The 27,394-nt window shown below is 39.7% G+C and overlaps 2 protein-coding genes and 2 non-coding genes across 7 annotated transcripts in view; 2 read left to right on the top strand and 2 right to left on the bottom strand.

Moving 5' to 3' along the window:
* LOC117297862 (low-density lipoprotein receptor-related protein 2-like) overlaps positions 1-18,019 on the top strand; it is a 48,114-nt gene extending 30,095 nt beyond the window's left edge. For 3 of the 4 annotated variants that reach the window (XM_033781029.1, XM_033781030.1, XM_033781028.1), the window contains 18 exons: positions 346-588; positions 831-1,089; positions 2,526-2,664; positions 3,812-3,984; positions 4,567-4,804; positions 5,469-5,626; positions 6,251-6,405; positions 7,655-7,897; positions 8,127-8,385; positions 9,820-9,958; positions 11,111-11,283; positions 11,867-12,104; positions 12,762-12,919; positions 13,544-13,698; positions 14,678-14,914; positions 15,240-15,498; positions 15,920-16,058; positions 16,763-18,019. In XM_033781029.1, the coding sequence (XP_033636920.1) occupies positions 346-588; positions 831-1,089; positions 2,526-2,664; positions 3,812-3,984; positions 4,567-4,804; positions 5,469-5,626; positions 6,251-6,405; positions 7,655-7,897; positions 8,127-8,385; positions 9,820-9,958; positions 11,111-11,283; positions 11,867-12,104; positions 12,762-12,919; positions 13,544-13,698; positions 14,678-14,914; positions 15,240-15,498; positions 15,920-16,058; positions 16,763-16,947 (3,550 nt within the window). In that variant the 3' untranslated portion in view covers positions 16,948-18,019. The remainder of the gene's footprint in view (positions 1-345; positions 589-830; positions 1,090-2,525; positions 2,665-3,811; positions 3,985-4,566; positions 4,805-5,468; positions 5,627-6,250; positions 6,406-7,654; positions 7,898-8,126; positions 8,386-9,819; positions 9,959-11,110; positions 11,284-11,866; positions 12,105-12,761; positions 12,920-13,543; positions 13,699-14,677; positions 14,915-15,239; positions 15,499-15,919; positions 16,059-16,762) is intronic. The other variant, XM_033781031.1, reaches the window with a different exon arrangement.
* On the bottom strand, positions 5,272-5,344 carry Trnas-gga. Its single transcript has one exon. It is a non-coding gene; the product is annotated as a tRNA-Ser (tRNA).
* Trnas-gga lies at positions 12,571-12,643 on the bottom strand. Its single transcript has one exon. It is a non-coding gene; the product is annotated as a tRNA-Ser (tRNA).
* Positions 18,020-21,359: 3,340 nt separating the features above from the next.
* Positions 21,360-22,352, top strand: LOC117297747 (allatostatin-A receptor-like). Its single transcript, XM_033780894.1, has one exon. It carries the CDS (start codon positions 21,360-21,362, stop codon positions 22,350-22,352), a length of 993 nt encoding a protein of 330 aa, XP_033636785.1.
* The last annotated feature ends 5,042 nt before the right edge of the window (positions 22,353-27,394 follow it).

The following is a 27,394-nucleotide window of genomic DNA, read 5'->3' as shown; positions in this document are numbered from 1 at the left end:
CTGAGAAACATCTATCCCTGTAAGCTTTCAACCTGGAAGATTGAACTGCAAGCAAGTTGGCATCACTGGACCTTTGCTGACGCACAGGCTAGTTTGACAGGAGAACCAAGTAAAATTTGGATTTGCAAGATTAAATTTGGATGCTACATGTGGTATGAAATTTTGATTAGAGGAAACTGCCATGAATAAGTGTGACTAGCTGTGCTGAGCTATCATGGGGCAACTAATTTTCAGTTGTTTGTTTGTTTGGTGCCTCGGAGAAGGGTCTTATAAACTATATAAAGGGCGCATTATTATTTGTATTACTTATTAAAATAGCTTTTGTACGCATTTTCGTGCCTCCAGGTACGACACCACTGGAGGACGTTTTCGCTTGCCAGTTGTAGCGACCAATCAGACCCTGGTATCTGGGCGAGCCAACGACAGTGAGGGGTTGGCGTATGACTGGGTCAACAAGAATCTCTACTGGGTAAACACAATGGAACCTGCGTCCATTGATGTTACCAGCAACAATGGCCAGTTCCCATCAGCGAAAGTGGTGAAGAATTTGGACAAGCCACGAGGTCTTGCAGTTGACCCCAGAGAAGTGTATGTTATCAGTTTGGAAAGATTCTGTTATTTTCTATCATCATTTTCAGTGCTCTCTGATGGGTTTTTTATTTTCTTTTTTTATTTTATTTTTTATGCAAGTTGTCAGACACACAAGGCCTGAATGCCACTTCAAGTGTGGGCTACAATTATTTTTTTCCAGAGGCCAGTTCTCTATAAAGATGTACGAAATAAATATGAAGTTGTACCATCTTTGTAATGACTGATGATTTTCTGACCAGATATTTGTACTGGACTGGCTGGGGAAGCGACCCGATGATTGGCAAAGCAGGTTTAGATGGTTCCAATCCTACTAAACTGGTACACACTGACCTTGGATGGCCAAATGGACTGACGCTAGATTTCCAAGCTAGACGGGTGTACTGGGTGGACAGTAGACTGGACACAGTGGAATATGTTGGGTTCGATGGTGACGGACGACACATTCTGATTCAAGACAGCCCCAAAGTACGGCATCCCTTCGGTATAGCTGTTTACCAGGTAATGAGAAAACAACAATGAATTTTATATAAACACAATAGGTTGTCCTTTTTCCAAATTGATGGCTTTGGCAAGGCACTTAAACTTTAGGTAAGGCACTTGACCATGAGCCAGGTACTTTTTTGAGCAAGGATTTTGACCTTGAGCAGCACCTGACCATGCATGAGCGAGGCACTTGGCCTTGAGCTAATTCCTTAGCAAGGCACTTGACTTTTGGCAAGGTACCTGACTTTAAGCACGGCACTTGACTTTGAGCTTGGCACTTTGAGCTAGGCAATTTGAGCTAGGAACTTTGCGCTACGAGCATGACCTTGAGCAATACCTGACCATGCACGGCACTTGACTTTGAACAATGCACTTTACTTTAAAGGCAGTTGACACTATTGCTAATAACTCAAAATAATTATCAGCATAAAACCTTACTTGGTGACTAGTAATGGGGCGAGGTTGATAGTATAATACATTCTGAGAAACGGCTCCCTCTGAAGTAACGTAGTTTTCGAGAAAGAAGTAATTTTCCACGAATTTTAGACCTCAGAATTAGATTTAGAGGTCTCAAAGACAAGCATCTGAAAGCACACAATTTGGTGTGACCATGGTGTTTTTTCTTTCACTATTATCGCGCAACTTCAACGACCAATTGAGCACAAATTTTCACAGATTTGTTATTTAATGCATATGTTGAGATACACCAAGTGAGAAGACTTGTCTTTGACAATTACAAATAGTGTCCAGTGTCTTTAAGCAAGGAACTTGACCATGAGGGAGGCACTTGACTTTGAGCTAAACCTAAGCAAGGCACTTGACTTTGAGCATGGCACTTGACTTTGAGCATGGCACTTGACTTTGAGCATGGCACCTGACTTTGAGCATGGCACTTGACTTTGAGAGGCTGGCACCTGACCTTTAGCAAGGCACTTGACATTAAGTAAGATGAACACTTAACCGGGCAGAAGAAGCATTTGATGGGAGTACAGTACTACTGTGTACTTTAGCAAGGCACCTATATTGCTCCAACCTTGGTGGGACGTTATTTTTCCTGCGTGTTGCAAAATGCACATAACATTTAGGTGGAACAGACACAATTATTCTCTCAAGCTTTGCTCTGTATTTTTGTTATAGATAAAAGTATAAATAACCATACTATGATAAAGATGACAAAGGGACCACAACATCTCTCTGCAATCACAAGTTTTCAGCAAACCTTTTTCTATAGATCTTGCATTTTACCAGTCCTGCCACCATTTTAGATTGTGTAGGAATGAAAACTTATGTGCCTGGTGTGCTGTGCATTCCAATGAACAACCTTATCTTTATCGCTACGACAGAGCATTCCAACATGCCTAACATCTTTTGATCAAGATAGATGTGACATTGTTTTACAATCAACAAAAAACCAATAACATTGTAAATTGAAATTATTTTGATCTTCACAGCACCTTGTATTCTGGAATGACTGGGGGACAAACGAAGTAACCATCGCCAACAAGTTTACTGGAGAAATACTTAACTCAATTCCGCTAGACGGCCAGGCATATTTTATGTCTGTAATGGAGCATCAATACGAGATTGAAGGTATGCAAGGCTAGTTTTTTTCTTTTTCTTAGGACACCAAGATGAATCCCTGGCTCACAGTAACACCATAGCAATACCAATGGCCACACAAGCTTGTAGTTTTTTTTAAACCACAGTATGTTACACTAAACCACTTTTTTAAGGTCTACTACCTAGGCCTACTGTGTAGGACTTTTCCACCTTCAGTAAAATTTCATTTGGTTCTCGATATGGGGCCTGGTAGATGCCCACTCCCCCTTATTGTCTCTTCATACAAGTATGCTTGGAGTCTCAGGAATTCATTCGGGGATTTTACAGGGAAATTCTGTATAGTAGAGGAGGGAAAATAGTTGGTTAGACTCTTGATGGTGCAAAACTTGAAATCGTTTCACATTTCAAATACCTCGGCTCATCACTACCTGACACATTCCAAGATTTCAAATGCAGGAAAGCGCAAGCCTGGTCAGCATGTAACAAATTAGATAAGATATAAAAGTCTGATCTTGACAGAGCTACTAAAATCAAGTTCTTCAGGGCCTGCGTTGGAAGCATCCTGCTATATGGATCCGAGACATGGACAACAACCCAAAAGATGAATGATTGTATAAACGGCTGCTACACCCAACTGCTGCGTAGAATTTTTAACATCCGCTGGCGGGACAATATTACAAACAGCGAGGTATACGGCAAGCTACCGCCACTATCCGAGACAGTTATGCAGAGACGTCTTCAGTTTGCTGTTCACTGTTTATGTACAGCCGATCAACCTATATCGCACCTGGTCGTCTGGAATCCTTCTGGCGATCATCCAAACCGCGGCAGGACGAAAATGAGCTACCCATCCAGACACCATCACCAGAGACACTTATCTCAGTCTAAGGGAGACCCAACAACTCATGAAGGATAAAGCAAGCTGGCACCACTTCATCTAAGCTACTTCTACTATTCCGTCCAAGGACGAAGGATGATGATGATATATGATGATGACAAGACTATGGACACTAACATGGAGGGTGGGGGGGAATACTCTCTGCCCAATCATATCGGACATGAAATATAAAGCTTTGCTTACAGCTTCTTCAGACTGTTACTTCCCTCCCTTTCATATCTAAACCCACAATTCCTGCCCATTTCCTCTTTGTTCTTTCTTGGGTTTGTTTTTTCACAGAAATCCCAAAGCGATGTTTGAATCATGGCTGTTCCCATATTTGCCTTCCCTCCCCTTCAAAACCGACCGACTATATATGTGCATGCCCTATGGAGACTCGCCTGGACCAGACCAAACAGACCTGCCTCTGTGAAAATGGACGGCGCCTGCTGGAAGATGGAATCAGCTGTGAGGTAATGAAGAGTTAGTTGTTCAATTGGTCTCATGATCTGCCTGTTTACCAAATACATTTGGGTATTGTCCAACTTTTTGAAACTAAATATACTTTTGACATTCCTTGTTTGACCATGGTGGTAGCTCCAAGGTTTGACATTGTTCATTTGTTTGAACAATTAAGGAGTGCTATTTCAATGGAACCTTTAAATAATTTGCATCAAGTCCTGAGCAAAACTTACGTGAGCTTGCGATTTAGGTGCTTCAGTTGAGCTACATTTAACGGGATCACATTATGACCATTTTCACAAAAGCACTTTCACAGAGAAAGATAGGCAACTATGACAAATAATGTGAATTGAATGATATTTTTTATGGTTGCCAATTTTTAGCTTGAGGCATAATATTTTCAAGCTCAGCTGATTTTTTGTGCTTTTAAATACCAACCTAAATGTCAATAATCTTGAAATTCTTATATAACTAAATGAGCACAGAGCAAAAAATCTAATTTTTAACCTAATATTCAAGAGTATAAAGACATGAAGTGTTTCAACAACAAAATGTATCATTGTTCGTATTGCTCAAAATTTTGTTTGTTCCAGCCTCAACCAGAATGCGGCCATAGAGATTTCCAGTGCCGTGAGATCAGAGAATGCATCTTGCTCTCCCAAACCTGTGACAGACACCAGCATTGTAAAGATGGGTCTGACGAAGACGACTGTGATGGTGGATGCGGTGACTGGGGTTTCCAGTGTAATGATGGCAAATGCATACATAAACGGCAGCGGTGTGATGGCGTTACAGGGGACTGTCTTGAGTATGAAGACGAAATGGGATGTGGTACGTGATAATTATTTGCACAGTAGATTCCAACCTTTTGTCCTTAATTACAATCTATTGATTTACCTCAGTCTTTCCTAACTTAAGGAAACCACTTAACCTAGTTAATATTTTGCTGCAAGTCAAACGGCTGGCGTGAATACCCACCAGAACATTTCATTGTACAGCTTTCACGGTAAAATGCACTTACTGTGCTATGCATCAGCTCAAAGGGGACATAAGGTACTGGAGTTCATACTCTTAATATCCCTTTGTTCTTTGTCTATTCAAATGTGACATAAGAGAATCAACAGGCTGCCATCCCTTTGTTCTTTTTTATACAAATGTGAAGAATCATACAAGAGTCAAGAGTATAATTTGCATCGGGGATAAAGAATATTAATTTTGGTTTTTACCCGTACACCAATGTGTGTTAGCACTGTCTACTCAGTACTTTTCTCCAAGTCCTGTGAAAAATCACAGGCATATTACTCGAGTGGGATTCGAACCCACGACCCTTGCAATTCCAGAGCAGTGTCTTACCAACTAGACTACCGAGGTTGCCCGGAGTCAACAGGCTGCCACCATTGTCTGTCAATGTACTGTACTGCTTCTCCAACCCCACCCCCCCCCCCCCCTATCATTGTAACCCTCTCAAAACCCTTCTGTCTACCTACCCCTACAGAGAATGTTCCAGATCGGTGCGGTACAACACAACCTGATCCATGCCCTGGAGTAACTTGTATTAATTTGCAAGCAGGAGTGGAGTGTATTTGCCCTGACAGTTATGCTCTTCAGCAAGACAATCGAACATGTGAGTTCGAATACCCAACACCACCCAAGGTAATTGTTGTTTAAGTATTTATTATGTTTAAGTTATTATGTTGTTGGTTTACATCTTTTATCTAAAGAGAAACATCCAGAAGTTGCAGGTTCAAATCGTGCATTTGTAAATTTTTTCTTTACTCACCCAAAATTGATAAATATATACATGTACCAACTAACCAGATTCCTTTGTGGTGTACTATTTGACTTCAAAAGAAAATGGGGGTCCCTCCTTGCTTCTTGGTAGTCCCAGGTGCAAGCCCAGGTGGATTCCTTGGGCTACAGTATGGTGGTTAATGATTTCTTACCAGCGTCCCCGAAATGTTGCGAAGCTGCCTTAACTGCTGCTTTGAGCCAAGTAGGTTCCGTATATTGTTGCGATCAGTGATATCAAAAACCAATCTGCCAATCTTAGCTTCTATTTTTTCAACGTTGTTGCCCCCTCTGTTCCTCCTTGAATGCTAAAACTTTCTTATAAGTATTCTTTTGTAATAATTCTGAACTCTATGTGAAGTCTCTTTTTCCTTTGTTACAGCGCCTTGAACACCTTTGGTGGATTTGTGCACTTTGTAAGACTTTGTTGTTTTTATTATTATTATTATTAAGTCTCTCCCAATTTCTCAATTTCTTTATTCTGATCAGTTGTTGTTATCTGCCAGACGTCGACTTCTGGAGATTGATACACTCCTTTTAGAGGTTGCACATGTGCAAGGCCCTTGGAATAACATCATTGGTGTAGCCTATGGTGAAGATGGCAGACTGTTTGTCGGTGATATAACACAAGATACAATAGAAAGGTAAAGTATTAAACCTCTTACTTCTTTAATTTTATTTTGGTAAATTTAAATTCGATAGTGAAAAAAACCGTCACTTTTGAATGATCACCCAGACAGGGTTAAAAAATCGTCACTTTTGAATGATCACCCAGACAGGGTTAAATTGGGTTTCATTGAGATGTACTGGGTTTGGCTTGATAGGAAGAAGACATTTAAAGTCACCTGGAAATATAATTTTTTTTCTTCAAACATGAGAGTATATTATGTTTCTGAACAATAAAATAATTTTTTTAGGAATTGTTTTTAATGATTTTTATGTAATAAAACATTTTTTAAAGTTGTGTGGGGGGTGACTCCGCCTACCCCTTTTGTGACGTAAATCGAGGCAGACTTTCCCTCGATCGAACATTGAACACACGTACGTGCAAGTACATTCAAGTCCTAGTCTTGAGTTTGTATGTTCGAAAAAGGTTTTTTCTTGCATTTTTCCAGCAATCTGCAGCAAAACAACTAAAGATGGGGTCAGTTTGCAAAGTGGTCCAGTCCGACGTCTTTTCCAGCGCTGTGCAGCAAACACTTTTAGCCGTCATGCTCTAAATCTAATTTAGTCCACCAAGGGCAAGCTGTTCAACCAAATTAATCATGGTTAGATATGGGGACCATCATTGCTAAAGTGCAAATCTGTGCTGTGCTGGGGGAAATCTGTGCTGGGCAGCACAATGTATTTTGCTCGGAGTGCTGGGTGAAATAGACCGATCCATTAGGTTCCGCCCAAGGCGTACTTGTGAGCAAGAACACGTGAGCCTCTCCAACGCCACTCTGCCGCGCGCGCCAAGCATACACGCACACGTCTGACTTTATGTTGCACTTTTGGTGGGGCAAAGGGTTAAAGGCAAGCCGTTCCAAAGGGGGGGGGGGGAAGCAACTGAGAAACATCTATCCCTGTAAGCTTTCAACCTGGAAGATGGAACTGCAAGCAAGTTGGCATCACTGGACCTTTGCTGACGCACAGGCTAGTTTGACAGGAGAACCAAGTAAAATTTGGATTTGCAAGATTAAATTTGGATGCTACATGTGGTATGAAATTTTGATTAGAGGAAACTGCCATGAATAAGTGTGACTAGCTGTGCTGGGCTATCATGGGGCAACTAATTTTCAGTTGTTTGTTTGTTTGGTGCCTCGGAGTAGGGTCTTGTAAACTAGATAAAGGGCGCATTATTATTTGTATTACTTATTAAAATAGCTTTTGTACGCATTTTCGTGCCTCCAGGTACGACACCACTGGAGGACGTTTTCGCGTGCCAGTTGTAGCGACCAACCAGACCCTGGTATCTGGGCGAGCCAACGACAGTGAGGGGTTGGCGTATGACTGGGTCAACAAGAATCTCTACTGGGTAAACACAATGGAACCTGCGTCCATTGATGTTACCAGCAACAATGGCCAGTTCCCGTCAGCGAAAGTGGTGAAGAATTTGGACAAGCCACGAGGTCTTGCAGTTGACCCCAGAGAAGTGTATGTTATCAGTTTGGAAAGATTCTGTTATTTTCTATCATCATTTTCAGTGCTCTCAGATGGGTTTTTTATTTTATTTTTTATGCAAGTTGTCAGACACACAAGGCCTGAATGCCACTTCAAGTGTGGGCTACAATTATTTTTTTCCAGAGGCCAGTTCTCTATAAAGATGTACGAAATAAATATGAAGTTGTACCATCTTTGTAATGACTGATGATTTTCTGACCAGATATTTGTACTGGACTGGCTGGGGAAGCAACCCGATGATTGGCAAAGCAGGTTTAGATGGTTCCAATCCTACTAAACTGGTACACACTGACCTTGGATGGCCAAATGGACTGACGCTAGATTTCCAAGCTAGACGTGTGTACTGGGTGGACAGTAGACTGGACACAGTGGAATATGTTGGGTTCGATGGTGACGGACGACACATTCTGATTCAAGACAGCCCCAAAGTATGGCATCCCTTCGGTATAGCTGTTTACCAGGTAATGAGAAAACAACAATGAATTTTATATAAACACAATAGGTTGTCCTTTTTCCAAATTGATGGCTTTGGCAAGGCACTTAAACTTTAGGTAAGGCACTTGACCATGAGCCAGGTACTTTTTTGAGCAAGGATTTTGACCTTCATCAGCACCTGACCATGCATGAGCGAGGCACTTGGCCTTGAGCTAATTCCTTAGCAAGGCACTTGACTTTTGGCAAGGTACCTGACTTTAAGCACGGCACTTGACTTTGAGCTTGGCACTTTGAGCTAGGCAATTTGAGCTAGGAACTTTGCGCTACGAGCATGACCTTGAGCAATACCTGACCATGCACGGCACTTGACTTTGAACAATGCACTTTACTTTAAAGGCAGTTGACACTATTGCTAATAACTCAAAATAATTATCAGCATAAAACCTTACTTGGTGACTAGTAATGGGGCGAGGTTGATAGTATAATACATTCTGAGAAACGGCTCCCTCTGAAGTAACGTAGTTTTCGAGAAAGAAGTAATTTTCCACGAATTTTAGACCTCAGAATTAGATTTAGAGGTCTCAAAGTCAAGCATCTGAAAGCACACAATTTGGTGTGACCATGGTGTTTTTTCTTTCACTATTATCGCGCAACTTCAATGACCAATTGAGCACAAATTTTCACAGATTTGTTATTTAATGCATATGTTGAGATACACCAAGTGAGAAGACTTGTCTTTGACAATTACAAATAGTATCCAGTGTCTTTAAGCAAGGAACTCGACCATGAGGGAGGCACTTGACTTTGAGCTAAACCTAAGCAAGGCACTTGACTTTGAGCATGGCACTTGACTTTGAGCATGGCACTTGACTTTGAGCATGGCACCTGACTTTGAGCATGGCACTTGACTTTGAGAGGCTGGCACCTGACCTTTAGCAAGGCACTTGACATTAAGTAAGATGAACACTTAGCCGGGCAGAAGAAGCATTTGATGGGAGAACAGTACTACTGTGTACTTTAGCAAGGCACCTATATTGCTCCAACCTTGGTGGGACGTTATTTCTTGCGTGTTGCAAAATGCACATAACATTTAGGTGGAACAGACACAATTATTCTCTCAAGCTTTGCTCTGTATTTTTGTTATAGATAAAAGTATAAATAACCATACTATGATAAAGATGACAAAGGGACCACAACATCTCTCTGCAATCACAAGTTTTCAGCAAACCTTTTTCTATAGATCTTGCATTTTACCAGTCCTGCCACCATTTTAGATTGTGTAGGAATGAAAACTTATGTGCCTGGTGTGCTGTGCATTCCAATGAACAACCTTATCTTTATCGCTACGACAGAGCATTCCAACATGCCTAACATCTTTTGATCAAGATAGATGTGACATTGTTTTACAATCAACAAAAAACCAATAACATTGTAAATTGAAATTATTTTGATCTTCACAGCACCTTGTATTCTGGAATGACTGGGGGCCAAACGAAGTAACCATCGCCAACAAGTTTACTGGAGAAATACTTAACTCAATTCCGCTAGACGGCCAGACATATTTTATGTCTGTAATGGAGCATCAATACGAGAATGAAGGTATGCAAGGCTAGTTTTTTTCTTTTTCTTAGGACACCAAGATGAATCCCTGGCTCACAGTAACACCATAGCAATACCAATGGCCACACAAGCTTGTAGTTTTTTTTAAACCACAGTATGTTACACTAAACCACTTTTTTAAGGTCTACTACCTAGGCCTACTGTGTAGGACTTTTCCACCTTTAGTAAAATTTCATTTGGTTCTCGATATGGGGCCTGGTAGATGCCCACTCCCCCTTATTGTCTCTTCATACAAGTATGCTTGGAGTCTCAGGAATTCATTCGGGGATTTTACAGGGAAATTCTGTATAGTAGAGGAGGGAAAATAGTTGGTTAGACTCTTGATGGTGCAAAACTTGAAATCGTTTCACATTTCAAATACCTCGGCTCATCACTACCTGACACATTCCAAGATTTCAAATGCAGGAAAGCGCAAGCCTGGTCAGCATGTAACAAATCAGATAAGATATAAAAGTCTGATCTTGACAGAGCTACTAAAATCAAGTTCTTCAGGGCCTGCGTTGGAAGCATCCTGCTATATGGATCCGAGACATGGACAACAACCCAAAAGATGAATGATTGTATAAACGGCTGCTACACCCAACTGCTGCGTAGAATTTTTAACATCCGCTGGCGGGACAATATTACAAACAGCGAGGTATACGGCAATCTACCGCCACTATCCGAGACAGTTATGCAGAGACGTCTTCAGTTTGCTGTTCACTGTTTATGTACAGCCGATCAACCTATATCGCACCTGGTCGTCTGGAATCCTTCTGGTGATCATCCAAACCGCGGCAGGACGAAAATGAGCTACCCATCCAGACACCATCACCAGAGACACTTATCTCAGTCTAAGGGAGACCCAACAACTCATGAAGGATAAAGCAAGCTGGCACCACTTCATCTAGGCTACTTCTACTATTCCGTCCAAGGACGAAGGATGATGATGATATATGATGATGACAAGACTATGGAAACTAACATGGAGGGTGGGGGGGGGGGGAATACTCTCTGCCCAATCATATCGGACATGAAATATAAAGCTTTGCTTACAGCTTCTTCAGACTGTTACTTCCCTCCCTTTCATATCTAAACCCACAATTCCTGCCCATTTCCTCTTTGTTCTTTCTTGGGTTTGTTTTTTCACAGAAATCCCAAAGCGATGTTTGAATCATGGCTGTTCCCATATTTGCCTTCCCTCCCCTTCAAAACCGACCGACTATATATGTGCATGCCCTATGGAGACTCGCCTGGACCAGACCAAACAGACCTGCCTCTGTGAAAATGGACGGCGCCTGCTGGAAGATGGAATCAGCTGTGAGGTAATGCAGAGTTAGTTGTTCAATTGGTCTCATTGATCTGCCTGTTTACCAAATACATTTGGGTATTGTCCAACTTTTTGAAACTTAATATACTTTTGACATTCCTTGTTTGACCATGGTGGTAGCACCAAGGTTTGACATTGTTCATTTGTTTGAACAATTAAGGAGTGCTATTTCAATGGAACCTTTAAATAATTTGCATCAAGTCCTGAGCAAAACTTACGTGAGCTTGCGATTTAGGTGCTTCAGTTGAGCTACATTTAACGGGATCACATTATGACCATTTTCACAAAAGCACTTTCACAGAGAAAGATAGGCAACTATGACAAATAATGTGAATTGAATGATATTTTTTATGGTTGCCAGTTTTTCGCTTGAGGCATAATATTTTCAAGCTCAGCTGATTTTTTGTGCTTTTAAATACCAACCTAAATGTCAATAATGTTGAAATTCTTATATAACTAAATGAGCACAGAGCAAAAAATCTAATTTTTTACCTAATATTCAAGAGTATAAAGACATGAAGTGTTTCAACAACAAAATGTATCATTGTTCGTATTGCTCAAAATTTCGTTTGTTCCAGCCTCAACCAGAATGCGGCCGTAGAGATTTCCAGTGCCGTGAGAGCAGAGAATGCATCTTGCTCTCCCAAACCTGTGACAGACACCAGCATTGTAAAGATGGGTCTGACGAAGACGACTGTGATGGTGCATGCGGTGACTGGGGTTTCCAGTGTAATGATGGCAAATGCATACATAAACGGCAGCGGTGTGATGGCGTTACAGGGGACTGTCTTGAGTATGAAGACGAAATGGGATGTGGTACGTGATAATTATTTGCACAGTAGATTCCAACCTTTTGTCCTTTTTTACAATCTATTGATTTACCTCAGTCTTTTCTAACTTAAGGAAACCACTTAACCTAGTTAATCTTTGGCTGCAAGTTAAACGGCTGGCGTGAATACCCACCAGAACATTTCATTGTACAGCTTTCACAGTAAAATGCACTTACTGTGCTATGCATCAGTTCAAAGGGGACATAAGGTACTGGAGTTCATACTCTTAATATCCCTTTGTTCTTTGTCTATTCAAATGTGACATAAGAGAATCAACAGGCTGCCATCCCTTTGTTCTTTTTTATACAAATGTGAAGAATCATACAAGAGTCAAGAGTATAATTTGCATCGGGGATAAAGAATATTACTTTTGGTTTTTACCCGTACACCAATGTGTGTTAGCACTGTCTACTCAGTACTTTCCCCGAGTCCTGTAAAAAATCACAGGCATATTACTCGGGTGGGATTCGAACCCACGACCCTTGCAATTCCAGAGCAGTGTCTTACCAACTAGACTACCGAGGTTGCCCGGAGTCAACAGGCTGCCACCATTGTCTGTCAATGTACTGTACTGCTTCTCCAACCCCACCCCCCCCTATCATTGTAACCCTCTCAAAACCCTTCTGTCTACCTACCCCTACAGAGAATGTTCCAGATCGGTGCGGTACAACACAACCTGATCCATGCCCTGGAGTAACTTGTATTAATTTGCAAGCAGGAGTGGAGTGTATTTGCCCTGACAGTTATGCTCTTCAGCAAGACAATCGAACATGTGAGTTCGAATACCCAACACCACCCAAGGTAATTGTTGTTTAAGTATTTATTATGTTTAAGTTATTATGTTGTTGGTTTACATCTTTTATCTAAAGAGAAACATCCAGAAGTTGCAGGTTCAAATCGTGCATTTGTAAATTTTTTCTTTACTCACCCAAAATTGATAAATATATACATGTACCAACTAACCAGATTCCTTTGTGGTGTACTATTTGACTTCAAAAGAAAATGGGGGTCCCTCCTTGCTTCTTGGTAGTCCCAGGTGCAAGCCCAGGTGGATTCCTTGGGCTACAGTATGGGTGGTTAATGATTTCTTACCAGCGTCCCCGAAATGTTGCGAAGCTGCCTTAACTGCTGCTTTGAGCCAAGTAGGTTCCGTATATTGTTGCGATCAGTGATATCAAAAACCAATCTGCCAATCTTAGCTTCTATTTTTCAACGTTGTTGCCCCCTCTGTTCCTCCTTGAATGCTAAAACCTTCTTATAAGTATTCTTTTGTAATAATTCTGAACTCTATGTGAAGTCTCTTTTTCCTTTGTTACAGCGCCTTGAACACCTTTGGTGGATTTGTGCACTTTGTAAGACTTTGTTGTTTTTATTATTATTATTATTAAGTCTCTCCCAATTTCTCAATTTCTTTATTCTGATCAGTTGTTGTTATCTGCCAGACGTCGACTTCTGGAGATTGATACACTCCTTTTAGAGGTTGCACATGTGCAAGGCCCTTGGAATAACATCATTGGTGTAGCCTATGGTGAAGATGGCAGACTGTTTGTCGGTGATATAACACAAGATACAATAGAAAGGTAAAGTATTAAACCTCTTACTTCTTCAATTTTATTTTGGTAAATTTAAATTCGATAGTGAAAAAAACCGTCACTTTTGAATGATCACCCAGACAGGGTTAAAAAATCGTCACTTTTGAATGATCACCCAGACAGGGTTAAATTGGGTTTCATTGAGATGTACTGGGTTTGGCTTGATAGGAAGAAGACATTTAAAGTCACCTGGAAATAGAATTTTTTTTCTTCAAACATGAGAGTATATTATGTTTCTGAACAATAAAATAATTTTTTTAGTAATTGTTTTTAATGATTTTTATGTAATAAAATTTTTTTTTAAGTTGTGTGGGGGTGACTCCGCCTACCCCTTTTGTGACGTAAATCGAGGCAGACTTTGCCTCGATCGAACATCGAACACACGTACGTGCAAGTACATTCAAGTCCTAGTCTTGAGTTTGTATGTTCGAAAAAGGTTTTTTCTTGCATTTTTCCAGCAATATGCAGCAAAACAACTAAAGATGGGGTCAGTTTGCAAAGTGGTCCAGTCCGACGTCTTTTCCAGCGCTGTGCAGCAAACACTTTGAGCCGTCATGCTCTAAATCTAATTTAGTCCACCAAGGGCAAGCTGTTCAACCAAATTAATCATGGTTAGATATGGGGACCATCATTGCTAAAGTGCAAATCTGTGCTGTGCTGGGGGAAATCTGTGCTGGGCAGCACAATGTATTTTGCTCGGAGTGCTGGGTGAAATAGACCGATCCATTAGGTTCCGCCCAGGGCGTACTTGTGAGCAAGAACACGTGAGCCTCTCCAACGCCACTCTGCCGCGCGCGCCAAGCATACAAGCACACGTCTGACTTTATGTTGCACTTTTGGTGGGGCAATGGGTTGTGATTGGTCAGTACGCAATGGGGCGGAGCTTAATGAATTGGTCTATTGTTCACCTGGTGGTACCTAGAAAACAAATTGTTTTTATGTAGATTACATTTTTCTGCCTTTTCAGGTATTCGATCACTGTACACACTGGTCAGCCAGTTATAGTGACCAACCGGACCCTGGTACCCCAAGGAGCCAACCACGAGGGGTTAGCGTATGACTGGATACACAAGAACCTCTACTGCGTGAACACAGAACAACCTGCGTCCATTGATGTTATAAGTAACAATGGCCAGTTCTTGTTAACGAAAATCCTGAAGAATTTGGACAAGCCTCGAGGTCTTGCAGTGGACCCAAAAGAAGCGTATGTTATCAGTTTGGAAACATTCTGTCATTTTTTCTCAACATTTTAAAGGGGTTGGTATCCTTTGTATGTGAAGTGTTTAGGTATGACATGAATCCCTACTCACAGTGAATGAAGGAATATGGAGACAAAATGAGGAATATTTTAAGGAAAGCTTTCTACAATCATTATCTTGAAACCCTGAAAGTTAAACGTAAATCTGTTAAGTCGACGTTTATGTTTTGTGTTGAACAAAAAGTACCCATATAAAAGTGCTCTAAAATAACAATAAAATATTTCAAGTTATACCATCTTTGTAATCATAACCTGATGATTTTCTGAACAGCTTTTTGTACTGGACTGACTGGGGAGAGAACCCAATGATTGGCAAGGCAGGTTTAGATGGTTCCCGTCCTACTAAACTGGTACACACTAACCTTGGTTGGGTTAACGGTCTGACGCTAGATTTCCAAGCTAGACGGGTGTACTGGGTGGATAGTAGGCTGGACACAGTGGAATATGTTGGCTTTTATGGTGACGGACGACGCATTCTGATTCAGGACAGCCTCCAAGTACAACATCCCTTCAGTATCGCTGTTCACCAGGTATTGAGAGAATAACAAATTATTGTTGTTAAAATAAAATAAAAAGTAAGGCCTTTTCCAAATTGATAGCTTTGGGCAATCACTATGGCTTCAAAATCAAATTCTTCAAAGTTTTTTTTGAGCTAAGAGAAAATATCAATTGATAACCATACACCTTGATAATGATAACAAAAGGACCACAACATCTCGCTGCAATCAAAATTATCCATCAAATTGCCACCTTCATAGATGGTGTAACTTAAGAGTAGAAAATATACACACTTGGTGCGCTTATTAATGGCCATGGAGGAACAAACAACCCTCTCTTAATCTCTATGATAGAGCATTCTGCATTCAAGTCTTTTTACAGATTTGATCACGCTTCTTTTCAAATATTAAAATATAAATACTTTGTAAGTCTAAGCTTTTCTGATCTTCACAGCACTTTGTGATCTGGAATGACTGGAGGACAGATGCAGTCAGTATTGCCAACAAGTTTACCGGAGAAATACTGGACACAATTCCACTAGACCTTCAGGCATACTACATGACTTCAATTGAACATCAATCCGAAATTGGAGGTAAGCAAGGTTAAGATTGTCCTTTCTTAGTAAACCAAGATAGTGTGTAGTTCAGGCCTGTAAGCTTCATTCTTTTAAAGAGCGCCAAGGCATTTTCTCCTTGGTAAAGGGCACCCTATGAGGAAATTGTAAACTGCAACTGGAGCATTTCAAGGGCACCAAGGCAATGACCATGGGGGCATGGACTCAGAGACAATGTTGTCTCCGTGAATTATCAGGCCTGGTAGTTTGCACCACTACACTGTACTACACTAGACTCTTATAAGTCTACTACTAGTACAGTGCACTAGGACTTTTCCACCTTTGGTAAAACTTCATTGGTTGTTGATATTAGGCATAATGTACCCCCCCCCCCACCCAACCCCTTCCTACTGTATCTTCATTGTGCAATTGGAAACTCAGGAATTCTTTAAAAGATTTTAGGGAGGGGTAATTCTGAACAACAAAGGTAAGATAGTTTGTTTAAAAGTAAACAAATTGTTTTTCCTTTTTTTCTTTCTTTCTTTTTTTTCTTCTTTCTTTTTCTTCTTCTTTGTTTTTTTTTTTTTTTGAGGGGGGGGGGGGGCTGGGTGATACCTTCTGCCCCCTATCAGGCATGGTATAACATACTTTGTTCACATGTTCTTCAGACCCGGTGCCTTCGCTCCCTTTCATATCTAAAACAATAATTCCTACATGTTTCTTTGGTGTTTTCTTTTTTACAGAAGTCCCTAACCGATGTTTGAATCATCGCTGTTCCCATATCTGCCTTCCCTCCCCCTCAAGACTGACGGACTATATCTGTGCATGCCCTCCGGGCAGCCTTCTGGACTGGGATGGAGAGTACTGCCTTTGTGAAAAAGGAGGGCGCCTGCTGGAGGATGGAGTTAGCTGTGAAGCAAGGCCTTAGTCATTTGATTGGTCTTGTTGATCTGCTTTTAAAACAACAGACTTTTCTATTTATCCAACCGTTTCAATTCGAACTTATTTCAAAGCAACGTTTATTTCCATATATCATCATGAGAAATAAAAATAAATGTAAACTAGGCCCTAGTCAAATCTTTTTAAATCGTTTTTAATATTTTTTTAAATGTTCTGTCATCAAGTCTCGGGCAAAACCTCAAATGAGTTGGTAAGCTACCAAAGAAAAAGAGAGTGAATATACAGGTCGCAACCCCAGAGTTAATTTTCTACATTATGAACAATGAGGGCGCACTTGGGTTCCCTACATAAATAAGGTGCTACTATGGTTAAGCAACATTTAGCGCTCACAAATGACCATTTTCATTCAAATTAATTTCAAATCTTCGAAAAGAATTGGTGCTTAGCAATATATATTCCAAGGCAAGCAAGAAAGTAGATGGGTACCTGTGACAAAAACATGATTGAAAGATACTTTGGAGTGTTGCCAGTTTCTGCTATATAAGCAAGATATTTTTGAGCAAGTTTTGTTGTGTGCGTACTGACTTAAGTACGAGTCTTTCAGACTACAGAAATAGCAAATCTTATGCACTTAACACTGTAGCAGCTTTTAAAATTGGGCCTAAAAAATAAAACATCACCAATTGAAATCTGCAAAGATTTCAATTGTTTGGTTACAGGCTTATGTTGAAATGATAGTTTCATTGTGTCTAGTAAGTAAGACGGAATCACAATTATTCCACTATAGTTCTTATCTTAATATCAATTTGTATTACCTAAGAATGTTTAACTTGTTTGATAAAACTAAAAAAACTCTGCCCATCTGACTGAGCATTTAATCACTTTCTGGAAATCCATTTTTGTAACGAACAATGTAGAACTTGAACTTTTTCAATTGTTTACTATTCAAGACTTGTCCAAACAGTTTTAGAAAGGTTCAAAGTTTATTGGCTATTACCAGGCCTACATGGATGTCATTGCCTCTGCTGCCCCTGTGCCCCTTTAAACATTTTCTTTATTCTTTACGACTTCCAATAAAAGAAGTGCTATTTGCAAAATGACAGCTTTGTCATCTTGAACATAATTTACTTTGTCGCTCTTTAAAGTGTAATGTCTGTTGACTAGTCTATGACCAATTAATTGACTTCTACTGTATTTGTATTGTCTTAAATAGGCCTGCCGTCGATTTCACCAAACTCTTCCTAACTTAAGATTAATCTTAGGACTTAGGACGAGTCCCAACCCTGCACTGTAGCAAGCAGACCTTAAGATTAATCCTAAGTTAGTACGAGTTCCTAGCGTTTCGTGAAATCGGCTGCAGATACCATACCTCATACAGCAATAGGGCCAAATTTCATAAAGCTGTTCCATAGAAAATACTGCTTGACAAGTGGACAAATTTCTTCACTAAGCATGCACTTTTAGTTTAACAGTCACAATTTTGTGGTATTTTGACGGGTAACCTGTTTCTGCAGTTTTTTGCTAAGCAATGCTTTTCTGTGTTTAGCTTTTTTTTTTTTGGTGCTTACACAGGCTTTATGAAATTGAGCCCGTGGCCATTAGCACTGTTCCCAAGTTGCCTATTGCACCTTGAATTGCCTAGTAAAAGTAGGCTTTTGTGTAAGCCTAAATTTCCCCCTGTCTAAGAGGTGTGGGTGTATAAAGGAATAGCACCTTGCCCTCTTTCAAGAATAAAGTACATTGGTGCTTTAATTAGTAATTGAGTATTGACGCAGATCTGTTTTTCTTTTTAGTTATTAAACAAAGCATTCCAAGCATAACATTTATAACTGAGTGATTTATTCTCAAGAGAAAACCTGTTTAAAATGTTTGGCCACCACAACACCCTTTTTTTGTATTAAATTTACCCAATTCACCTGGCTAAGGAATAATACAATGCCAAATGCTCCACTGTGAGAAATCTTGGTTAGGCCATTTCTTATGTTTCAAGACTATAGTAATAGTATTGCTGTGTTAAAAACAAAGAAAACATTTGGTTTTTTTTGTCCAACCTATGTATAGCCCTACTATAGTTGCGAAACGTAACCCTCCTCCTGATGGCTGCCAGGAAATAAAGAAAAATGTATAGTGTACCAGCTACTACTACTGAACAATGAATAGATTAGTTCCGTCTCATCAATCATGCTTATATAATATAAATTGTTATATTATGTTACTTATGTTTATATGGATATTTCACCAGGTAGCCCCACTTGTGTGGCCAAGGATAGTATTATTTAATATTAGTAACTAATAGTAGCCCCACTTGTGCCACACAAGTGGGGCTATTCACCAGGCAGACAAATTACATTATATAAATTGGTGGATACGTGCGGAAAGTGATCCATTTCTACCGCCATAATCAGTCAGACCAGACTACACTCGTTTCTCCGTAATTAAATGAAGAACTGCAGGGCCCCTACACGACTCAGACTGGTGCTTGTTAGTTGGTGGCCATTAATTTTGACCACATTATAATAATAATAATATGACAGATAATACTTTTAATATCCACACGTGTTGAAATTTACAAAAACACTCACTTTCACAGTACACTTCCACTCAAGTTTTCAGAAAGGACACTTCGTAGCCTACACTACATTAAGTTACAGTGGCAATAAATTATGTGTTATTACCTGCTGCCTAGACCTTAGAAGAAAGACGTAATGATTTGAAGTTTTCTTGCCAACGTAACTGTCGTGTCATCCCCATGTGCGTGCGTGTGTGTTGTTGATTAACCAAAAAATAACCGCATCAAATGCATCATGGGACTGTTAGCAACTAAAGGCGCACGCGCAGCACCCCAGGTTTCACACACGACCCCAACTAAACATTGCTACCGATTCAACCGGGGACCAAAACGAAAGAGGACGCCGTTCAAGAAAGCCACAGTAAGAAATACGTGTACGTTGCAAAAAAGTTCAGCCATGATTGTAGGTGTATACTGTGTATGTGTTTAGATTAAATTTAAATGAATAAATAAGCTGATCAATCGGACATGTACACTGTACTGATGGTTATTACTCAAATTGTTAGCAGTCAAAACTTATACTTGGTACCAAGCTAGCAATGGAGTGCTGTCGATAATATAAAATATTGTGAGAAACGGCTCCCTCTGAAATAACGAACTTTTGGAGATTAAAGACTTCAGGTATGAAGCCTTTTTCGGATCCGAAAGAACACACACTTGTGAAACAGGGGTGTTTTTGCTTTAATTATTTTTTGCCAACTTCGATGACCAAGTCAAAATTTTCACAGATTTATTATTTTTCGCATAATTATGTTGTGATGCACCAAGTGAGAATACTGGTATTTGACAATACCCAAAGGTGGTCAGTGACTGAACCAAACTCAACAAGTAGTAATTTAGGCGTCAGGCGCCTGCCTCTTTGTGTTTTAAAGGAACTTGCCTTGGATCGGTCGAGGTCCTTGGCGTTCAACCGTTTGTTATAAAATCGACATGGTTAGAAAGATGTAAAAGTAGAATACAATGATCTACACAATATGCCTCGAAATTGCGTGATTTTCGTTTTACCTCGTCGACTAAACATGGTCGGCCATTTATTGGAGTCAAAAAATTGACTCCCATAAATGGCCGACCGTGTTAGTTCGCGACAGAAAATGAAAACCGTGCAATTTTGAGTGATACTTGTGTGAATCATTATATTCTGCTTTTAAAGCATCTTTCTAAGCAACGCATTATAACAAACGGTTTCAAACGCTTTTTATAGACCAACTCGTCCGATCCAAGGCAACATGTTCTTTTAACTCTTTACTGGACAACGAATCTTTTAACCAGTACAAATGTACAATAGTCCAACCGAACTTTACACTAATCTTCAAATAAATTAAGGCGACATTGTGGTATGCATTATTGGCTCATTGTTTCATTGAAGACTGATGCGAGTTCAATAACCATCTGTCGTATAATGAAATAGAGATTATGGCGGCTTAAAGTGTAACTGCTTTTACAACGACAAACATGAACAGTAAGTTGATAAATCCTACATTGTTGTTAATTTGTCGCGAGTCAAGAACTAGAAAAAACTGATCAAAAATAAGAATATTGTGAATTATCAGCACGGGACCAAAAACACTGCATTAGTAAAATGTACAGCGCAGGCTCACGTGCTCTCGGGTGAACCATTTCATACACCGTGAACATTAACAGCGCAAGCGCCACTTGCCTGCCTTGAAAGGCGTGACATTGACTGCATAAAACCCATTTTCATCTTTGGAGGCTGACTTTGTGACCTAGTAGTGAAAGGCACGCGTGTTTGATTTTTCAATTTGTTTCAAGTTATAGGTTATAAAAGATATTCACCTAAACGCGCATCATTGTATGTTGTGTCCCTCGTGCAATAACAGTCGGTGAGTGTCTATCTGGAATTAGAGACAAACATGGCGAACAGCGATGTTTTAATCGTCATCAACTCGATTATTGCAGCTTTGGCATTCATAGGAAATGGGGCAGTGATTTTTGTAATGACAGTGAGACGAAAAAAGTTTGGTTCCTTCACAAACCGACTCATTCGTCACCAGTCTGTCATTGACTTCAATGCCGCCGCGGTGTTCCTCTTGCTCCGTGTGGTTATTCCCCATGACGATTGGGTAACAAAAGTGGACCAGAATTTCCTTGGCGGGTTCTACTGCCGTTTTATCCACGCTGATGTTTTCATCTGGGGTATCAATGTGGCGTCGACGTACAATCTCGTCTTGATATCCATGGAGCGTTTCATGGCAACGTGCTGGCCGGTGAAGCACCGCAACGCCTGCTCACTTTACAGAGTTAGAGTGTTGATGGTTGCCGCGTGGGCCATTGGACTTCTATACGGACTTCATTTCGCTCTTCTGAAACATGTCCACAACGGAAAGTGTGAGTTTGTGCAGCTGGAAACCGCTCCCCAGGCTGTTGAAGCAACCGTTGCATTACTTATCGAATATCTCATACCGGTATGTCTGATGTCATTTTCGTACGTGCGGATTTTTACCACACTTCGACGCAAACTGGCTGGTAACGCTACCGTCAACCCACGCCGACAACGTCATGGTATTATGGGCAAGGCTAAGAAGAATGTTGTAGAAACTATGCTGCTCGCCGGAGTTATGTTCTTCGTTTGCTGGACCCCAACTGAGGTACTTTACACTGTTCACGTTGCAACAAATGGTCAGACACCACACATATTGTATCTGGCTTTCACTGGCTTACTCACGTGCAACATGTGTGTCAACCCCATCATTTACTGCTTCAAGTACGAACATTTTCGAGTTGAAATCGTTAAACTTGTCGGAAGTAAATTCCGCAGAAATCGCGTTCACACAGAAGGCGAACTGAACTTGGTTTCCAACTATGGTGATCCACTACAGCAAAACACAGTTCAAAGCTCGGCTTGAAAATTTCTAAAGTACCGTGTTTATGATTTAAAGGCAGTGTTTAATAGTAAAGGCAACCCAGAGATTTTCGATGAGTTCAAAACACAAAGAAAGCGGCATTTTTGCTTGAAGACGGCGGACACTAGTGGCGTATCATGATCCTACCATATATTTGATGCCTTTTTGCACTTTTCTAAAAAAAAAAAAAAAAAAAAAAAAAGCGATGTGTACCTTAACAGGGCCTCTGAGGTCAAATTCAGTTGTGTGATCAACTCACTTTCCAATAGATAAAGGACTCATGAAAGTTGAGTCGGAAGATTAGAAGTCCTTCTTTCTCCTACCTCGCTTTAAAATGGTGTAAAATACCACTGTGTTTGATACCATTATGTGTATTGTTTAACACTCATACAAAAACCAAAAACGTTCGATGGCGTCACATTGCACTAGTTTTAGCGAAAAGACGTTTAAGTTAATTCATACGTTGATGTTATTCAATCGAATTCCTCTTTGTGTCGTATTTTGTTTTGATGGAATTGATTACGTCATGCTTCACATTTTGCTATGAATAGGGTGTCGTGGCCGAGCGGATAAGAGCACCGAACTCAAGCTCTGATGCTTCTGTTCAGCAGAGTGTGGGTTCGGATCCCGGTCGTGACACTTGTGTCCCTGAGCAAGACACTTAACTATAATTGCTTCTCTCCACCAAGGGGTAAATGGGTACATGTGAGGGCAGAGATGGTTCTTGTGATTGATTTAGCCGAGTAGCGCATATTAATATTGCACAGGCTGCATACTCCTCACCAGGGAGCTGAGATGGTTGAAGCGCTTTGGGACGCCCTCCGGGTGTGAAAAGCGCTATTGAAACCTCTCTTTAAAGGCACAAGACACGTTTGTAATTACTCAAAATATTGGCAAAAAAACTTACTTGAGTGATAAAACATTGTAAGAAACAATTAATTGAATTTGAATCTGGGAGAAAGACATCATCAGGCATCCGAAATAGTGTGCTTGTAAACTTACTTCTTTCTCGAAAACTACGTTACTTCAGAGGGAGCCGTTTCTCACAATGTGTTATACTATCAACAGCTCCCCATTACTCGTTACCAAGTAAGGTTTTATGCTAATAGTTATTTTTGAGTAACTACCAATAGTGTCCACTGCCTTTATACCCATTGTACAAACATAGATGTATTCACCTATATATTAAAAGGACATTAACATAACTCTTGTCTTTCTAGGTTTAAATGTTTTTAATTTGAAAAAAGCCTCACGGCAATGTTCATTATAGTTGTGAAAAATTTCATTTCAAAAGGTGCACGCGTTTTTGAGATTATCGCTCAAAAACCCGGTCGAGCAAATAATGTCCACGCAGGAAAAAACAATCTCTATAGGATAGACTCAGATTCAAATTTGGGGCATAAAAATAACCACATCTTCAAGGGATGTGTATCTCAAAATGCTTTATACTATCAAAAGGTGCTGTGTGACAGTAGGCTTCAAAAAGGTGCTATAGGCTTCAAACTAAGTGTTTAAAGTCACCTGGAAATATTTTTTTTTTTCTTTCAAACATAAGAGTATATGCTTACGAAAAATAAAACAATTTTTTTAGTAATTGTTTGTCACGATTTATATGTTTAAAAAATATATAAAGTTGTTTGGGGGGCTGACTCCGCCTACCCCTTTTGTGACGTCAATCGAGGCAGAATTTGCCTGCAATGCGTATAGTAAACACACGTGCAAAGTACATGTACGTCCAAGTCGTGAGTAGGTACATTTCAAAAAGTGTTTTTCTGCATTCAGCAGCAATACACCTAAAACTCACGACTTGGTCCGTACATGTACTTTGCAATTGTGTTTACTCTACGCATTACATGCAAAGTCTGCCTCGATTGACGTCACGAATAGCGCCCTCTCGGGTCGGGGTCTACTCTTAAATTTGTAAATAACATAAGAACTGATTGTTTAAAACCTTAGTTAACTGTTTATTCACATTCCACTCATCAAAACACATATATTAGTGACAAAAGCTTAATTTTGAACAAAATACCACTTCCAGATGACTTTAAATGTATCTCTACAATAATTTTCGTCTCACTGATCATAAGACGAAAATTATTTTAGCATGTAAAAACGTGTTTTCATGACACTGTTTTACTCATTTCTCAAAAACTACATCGCGAGATAAACCAAGTGAGAAGACTGCATGGTCTTTGACAATTACCAATAGTGTCTAGTGTCTTCCAACATTTCCCCTCATTCAACTAAACTATGTTTTTTTATATATCTATATCAAACACTAAATTTCGTTTTATTGCACGCATTATTTCGCTTTTCTCAATTTAGGTTCGTTTTGATATTTTATTTCAATCGTTTACCATTCACGATGCGGAACGCACGCCACCTCTACCATCTCCCGCCATTTTGGGAGTCGCATCTAAATACACTTTGAGTTCCGAACACAGGATATGCACGTGTATAGTGCACCCGTGCGTCGTGTAATGGGTCGATAGGCATAAGATAGCATTTCACCCATCTTCAGTTGAATTTTGTACTTACGTCACTGTTAATGGTTGACCAGCCCTTTTACTGCCTTTTTAAGAAACTGGAAGATGTTTATCACAAACAAATTTGTGAAAAAAAGATCCTAACTGTTTCTTGCTCTTTCCCTTTTAAACTGAAATTTAATTATTTCTTTTGACCGTGTGAATGCCGATATACGACGGAGCATTCCTTTTCTTACGACCAATAAAGTTAAAGCGAGCAGTAGAGAAACTCACAACAATGCAACGTGGGACTCATAGTGCGTTTACGCAACGGCATCTTCGGCCATGGTCATAGCCTTGGTACTCCTTCAAACGTTTCCAATAGACTTTACTATTTCGTGTCCCTCGTTGAGGCATATCCTTCTTAAAGGTAAGCATGAGCGACTGTTTTTTTAAGAAAGAGCTTTCAATTTCATGCGAAATGGAATGCAATAACGTGAGTCGACGTTTAATCGGTTAACCATTGACGAAAATAACAAGAAGCCTACAATTTTATATTCACAAGGTCAGGCATATTACTTCATCGCAAGAAATTATTAAAGAATGATAAATCCATTTGCGTGTTAACCTGAGTTTGTAGGGGGAAAAAAAAGTTGTTCAAATCTTTGGTTAGTACAATTTCAACTGTGAAAGAGTTGGAGCGCTAACATTGTCGATAAACATATCAACCACAAGTTGTGGACGAATATCCATAATTCGTAAACTCTGTTTGCACTGCTAGACATTATTATACACATCATGTTACCCGCAAACTCACATCGCTCCTTCACCATGCAATCCTACATTATAAAAACCTATACAATTCTTTTTGTTGTGTAGGCCCTACTTCGGTTGGGGGGAAATGCCCTATAATGGACTTTGTCCTCCGTATAGAGCCGCAAACTTTCATGTTTACTTGGCAATTTGAATGATTAAGATTGATTCATAAGCTAACTCAATTTGAAACTGATCTTTTATGAAAGTCCTTGTGACCAAACCACGCGACTGAAGGGTCTATCGTTTGGACATGACTCTGAATTACTAAAAATTGCACAAATAAGAGCCAAAAATCAAACGACTGCATGCACTCACTGTCAAATCAGTGGCTTGGGGAGAAACTCTAGCATGCCCTGCATGTTTGTATTATTCAAACCATGTCATGATTTTCACGTATACTTGCTGGTAAGAAGTACAGCAGCATTGGATAATATATTGAATTTTGATAAATGTCACTTACGGAAAAACAAAATATAACATGGTGTATTTCATTTCATTTCATTTACACATCTATTGTTATTGCTGCCCTACATTTACATATTTTAACAAAGTCTGTTAATTAGTTTCAAGTTAAGAGAAGTTCACAGACAGTATAAATTATGAAAAAAAACTAAAGTTCACAATGATTTAGATATAGGCATAGTTATAAAATATTAAGAAGTTTAAATACACTGGACACTATTGGTAATTGTCAATGACCAGTCTTCCCACCTGGTGTATCTCAACATAATGCATAAAATAACAAACCTGTGAAAAGGTGAGCTCAATTGGTCGTCGAAAAACACCCTTGTCGCAAAAAGTTGTGTGTTTTCATCAGATGCTTGAATTTGAGACCTCAAAATCTAATTCTGAGGTCTCGAAAGAGTCAAATTCCTGGAAATTACTTCTTTCTCGAAAACTATATACGTTACCTCAGAGGGAGGTCACTTCTCACAAGATTTTATACTACCAACAGCTCTCCATTGTTCGTTACCAAGTAATTTTCTATGCTAACAATTATTTCGAGTAATTACTAATAGTGTCCACTGCCTTTAAAGAGGACATAGGTTAAGGTAAGTAGGCCTACTGCAGTTATGGGAAAAAAAAATCACTTTTTATCCACCCAAAATCTAACTCAAGCAGCTTTACTGACAGTAACGCTTTCCAGATAGTGTATTCATATTGCAGATTATTCTTCCTGCGTGGGCATTAACCGCTCCAGATTTCCGGCAATATCTCAAAAAATACTACCACATTTAAAAAGGAAAATTGCACATGTTACTGTTATGATATTTTAACAACTACTCACTGACACACATTCCCTTTAATAGTAATTTCTTCAAAATATTTATGTTGCTATAGATAATAGAGTAAAGTTTGATTAGAATACCCTGACGTCAGAAGCTGACAATTGAAGTGCAATTCATGTTGAGCAAAAGTACCACTGACATTTGATTTCTCAATATTATTAAATTTTGTCTTTGCGTGAATGTTTCAATGAAGTGAGATGAAAAAGGCCGGTTCTATAATGAAATTTTAATTGATTTAATTTTTGATTGGTTCTGTAATTGAGCATGACTCCATTTTGTATAACTAGATTTATTGTTTTTATTGCCGACTCAAATGGAGGATGGAATTCGATGAACAATCAATGGTGAATGGGGGGGGGGGGTATAGCAAACAAGTGCTTGCTCACAGTTTATGCGTAGGAGGCCATATACCAAAGGCAAAGCCTGTATACAACAAATTGATGACTGGAGTTCTTTCACTTAAAGATATTGGACG

This window comes from Asterias rubens, chromosome 12, assembly GCF_902459465.1.
Source record: "Asterias rubens chromosome 12, eAstRub1.3, whole genome shotgun sequence".
NCBI classification, from domain to species: Eukaryota; Metazoa; Echinodermata; class Asteroidea; order Forcipulatida; family Asteriidae; genus Asterias; species Asterias rubens.
The sequence above is the reverse complement of the archived record's forward strand: the minus strand, read 5'-3'. Positions and strand labels throughout refer to the sequence as shown.

Coding starts and splice junctions, on each gene's coding strand:
- LOC117297747 (XM_033780894.1), top strand. CDS start 21,360: ATGGCGAACAGCGATGTTTTAATCGTCATCAACTCGATTATTGCAGCT.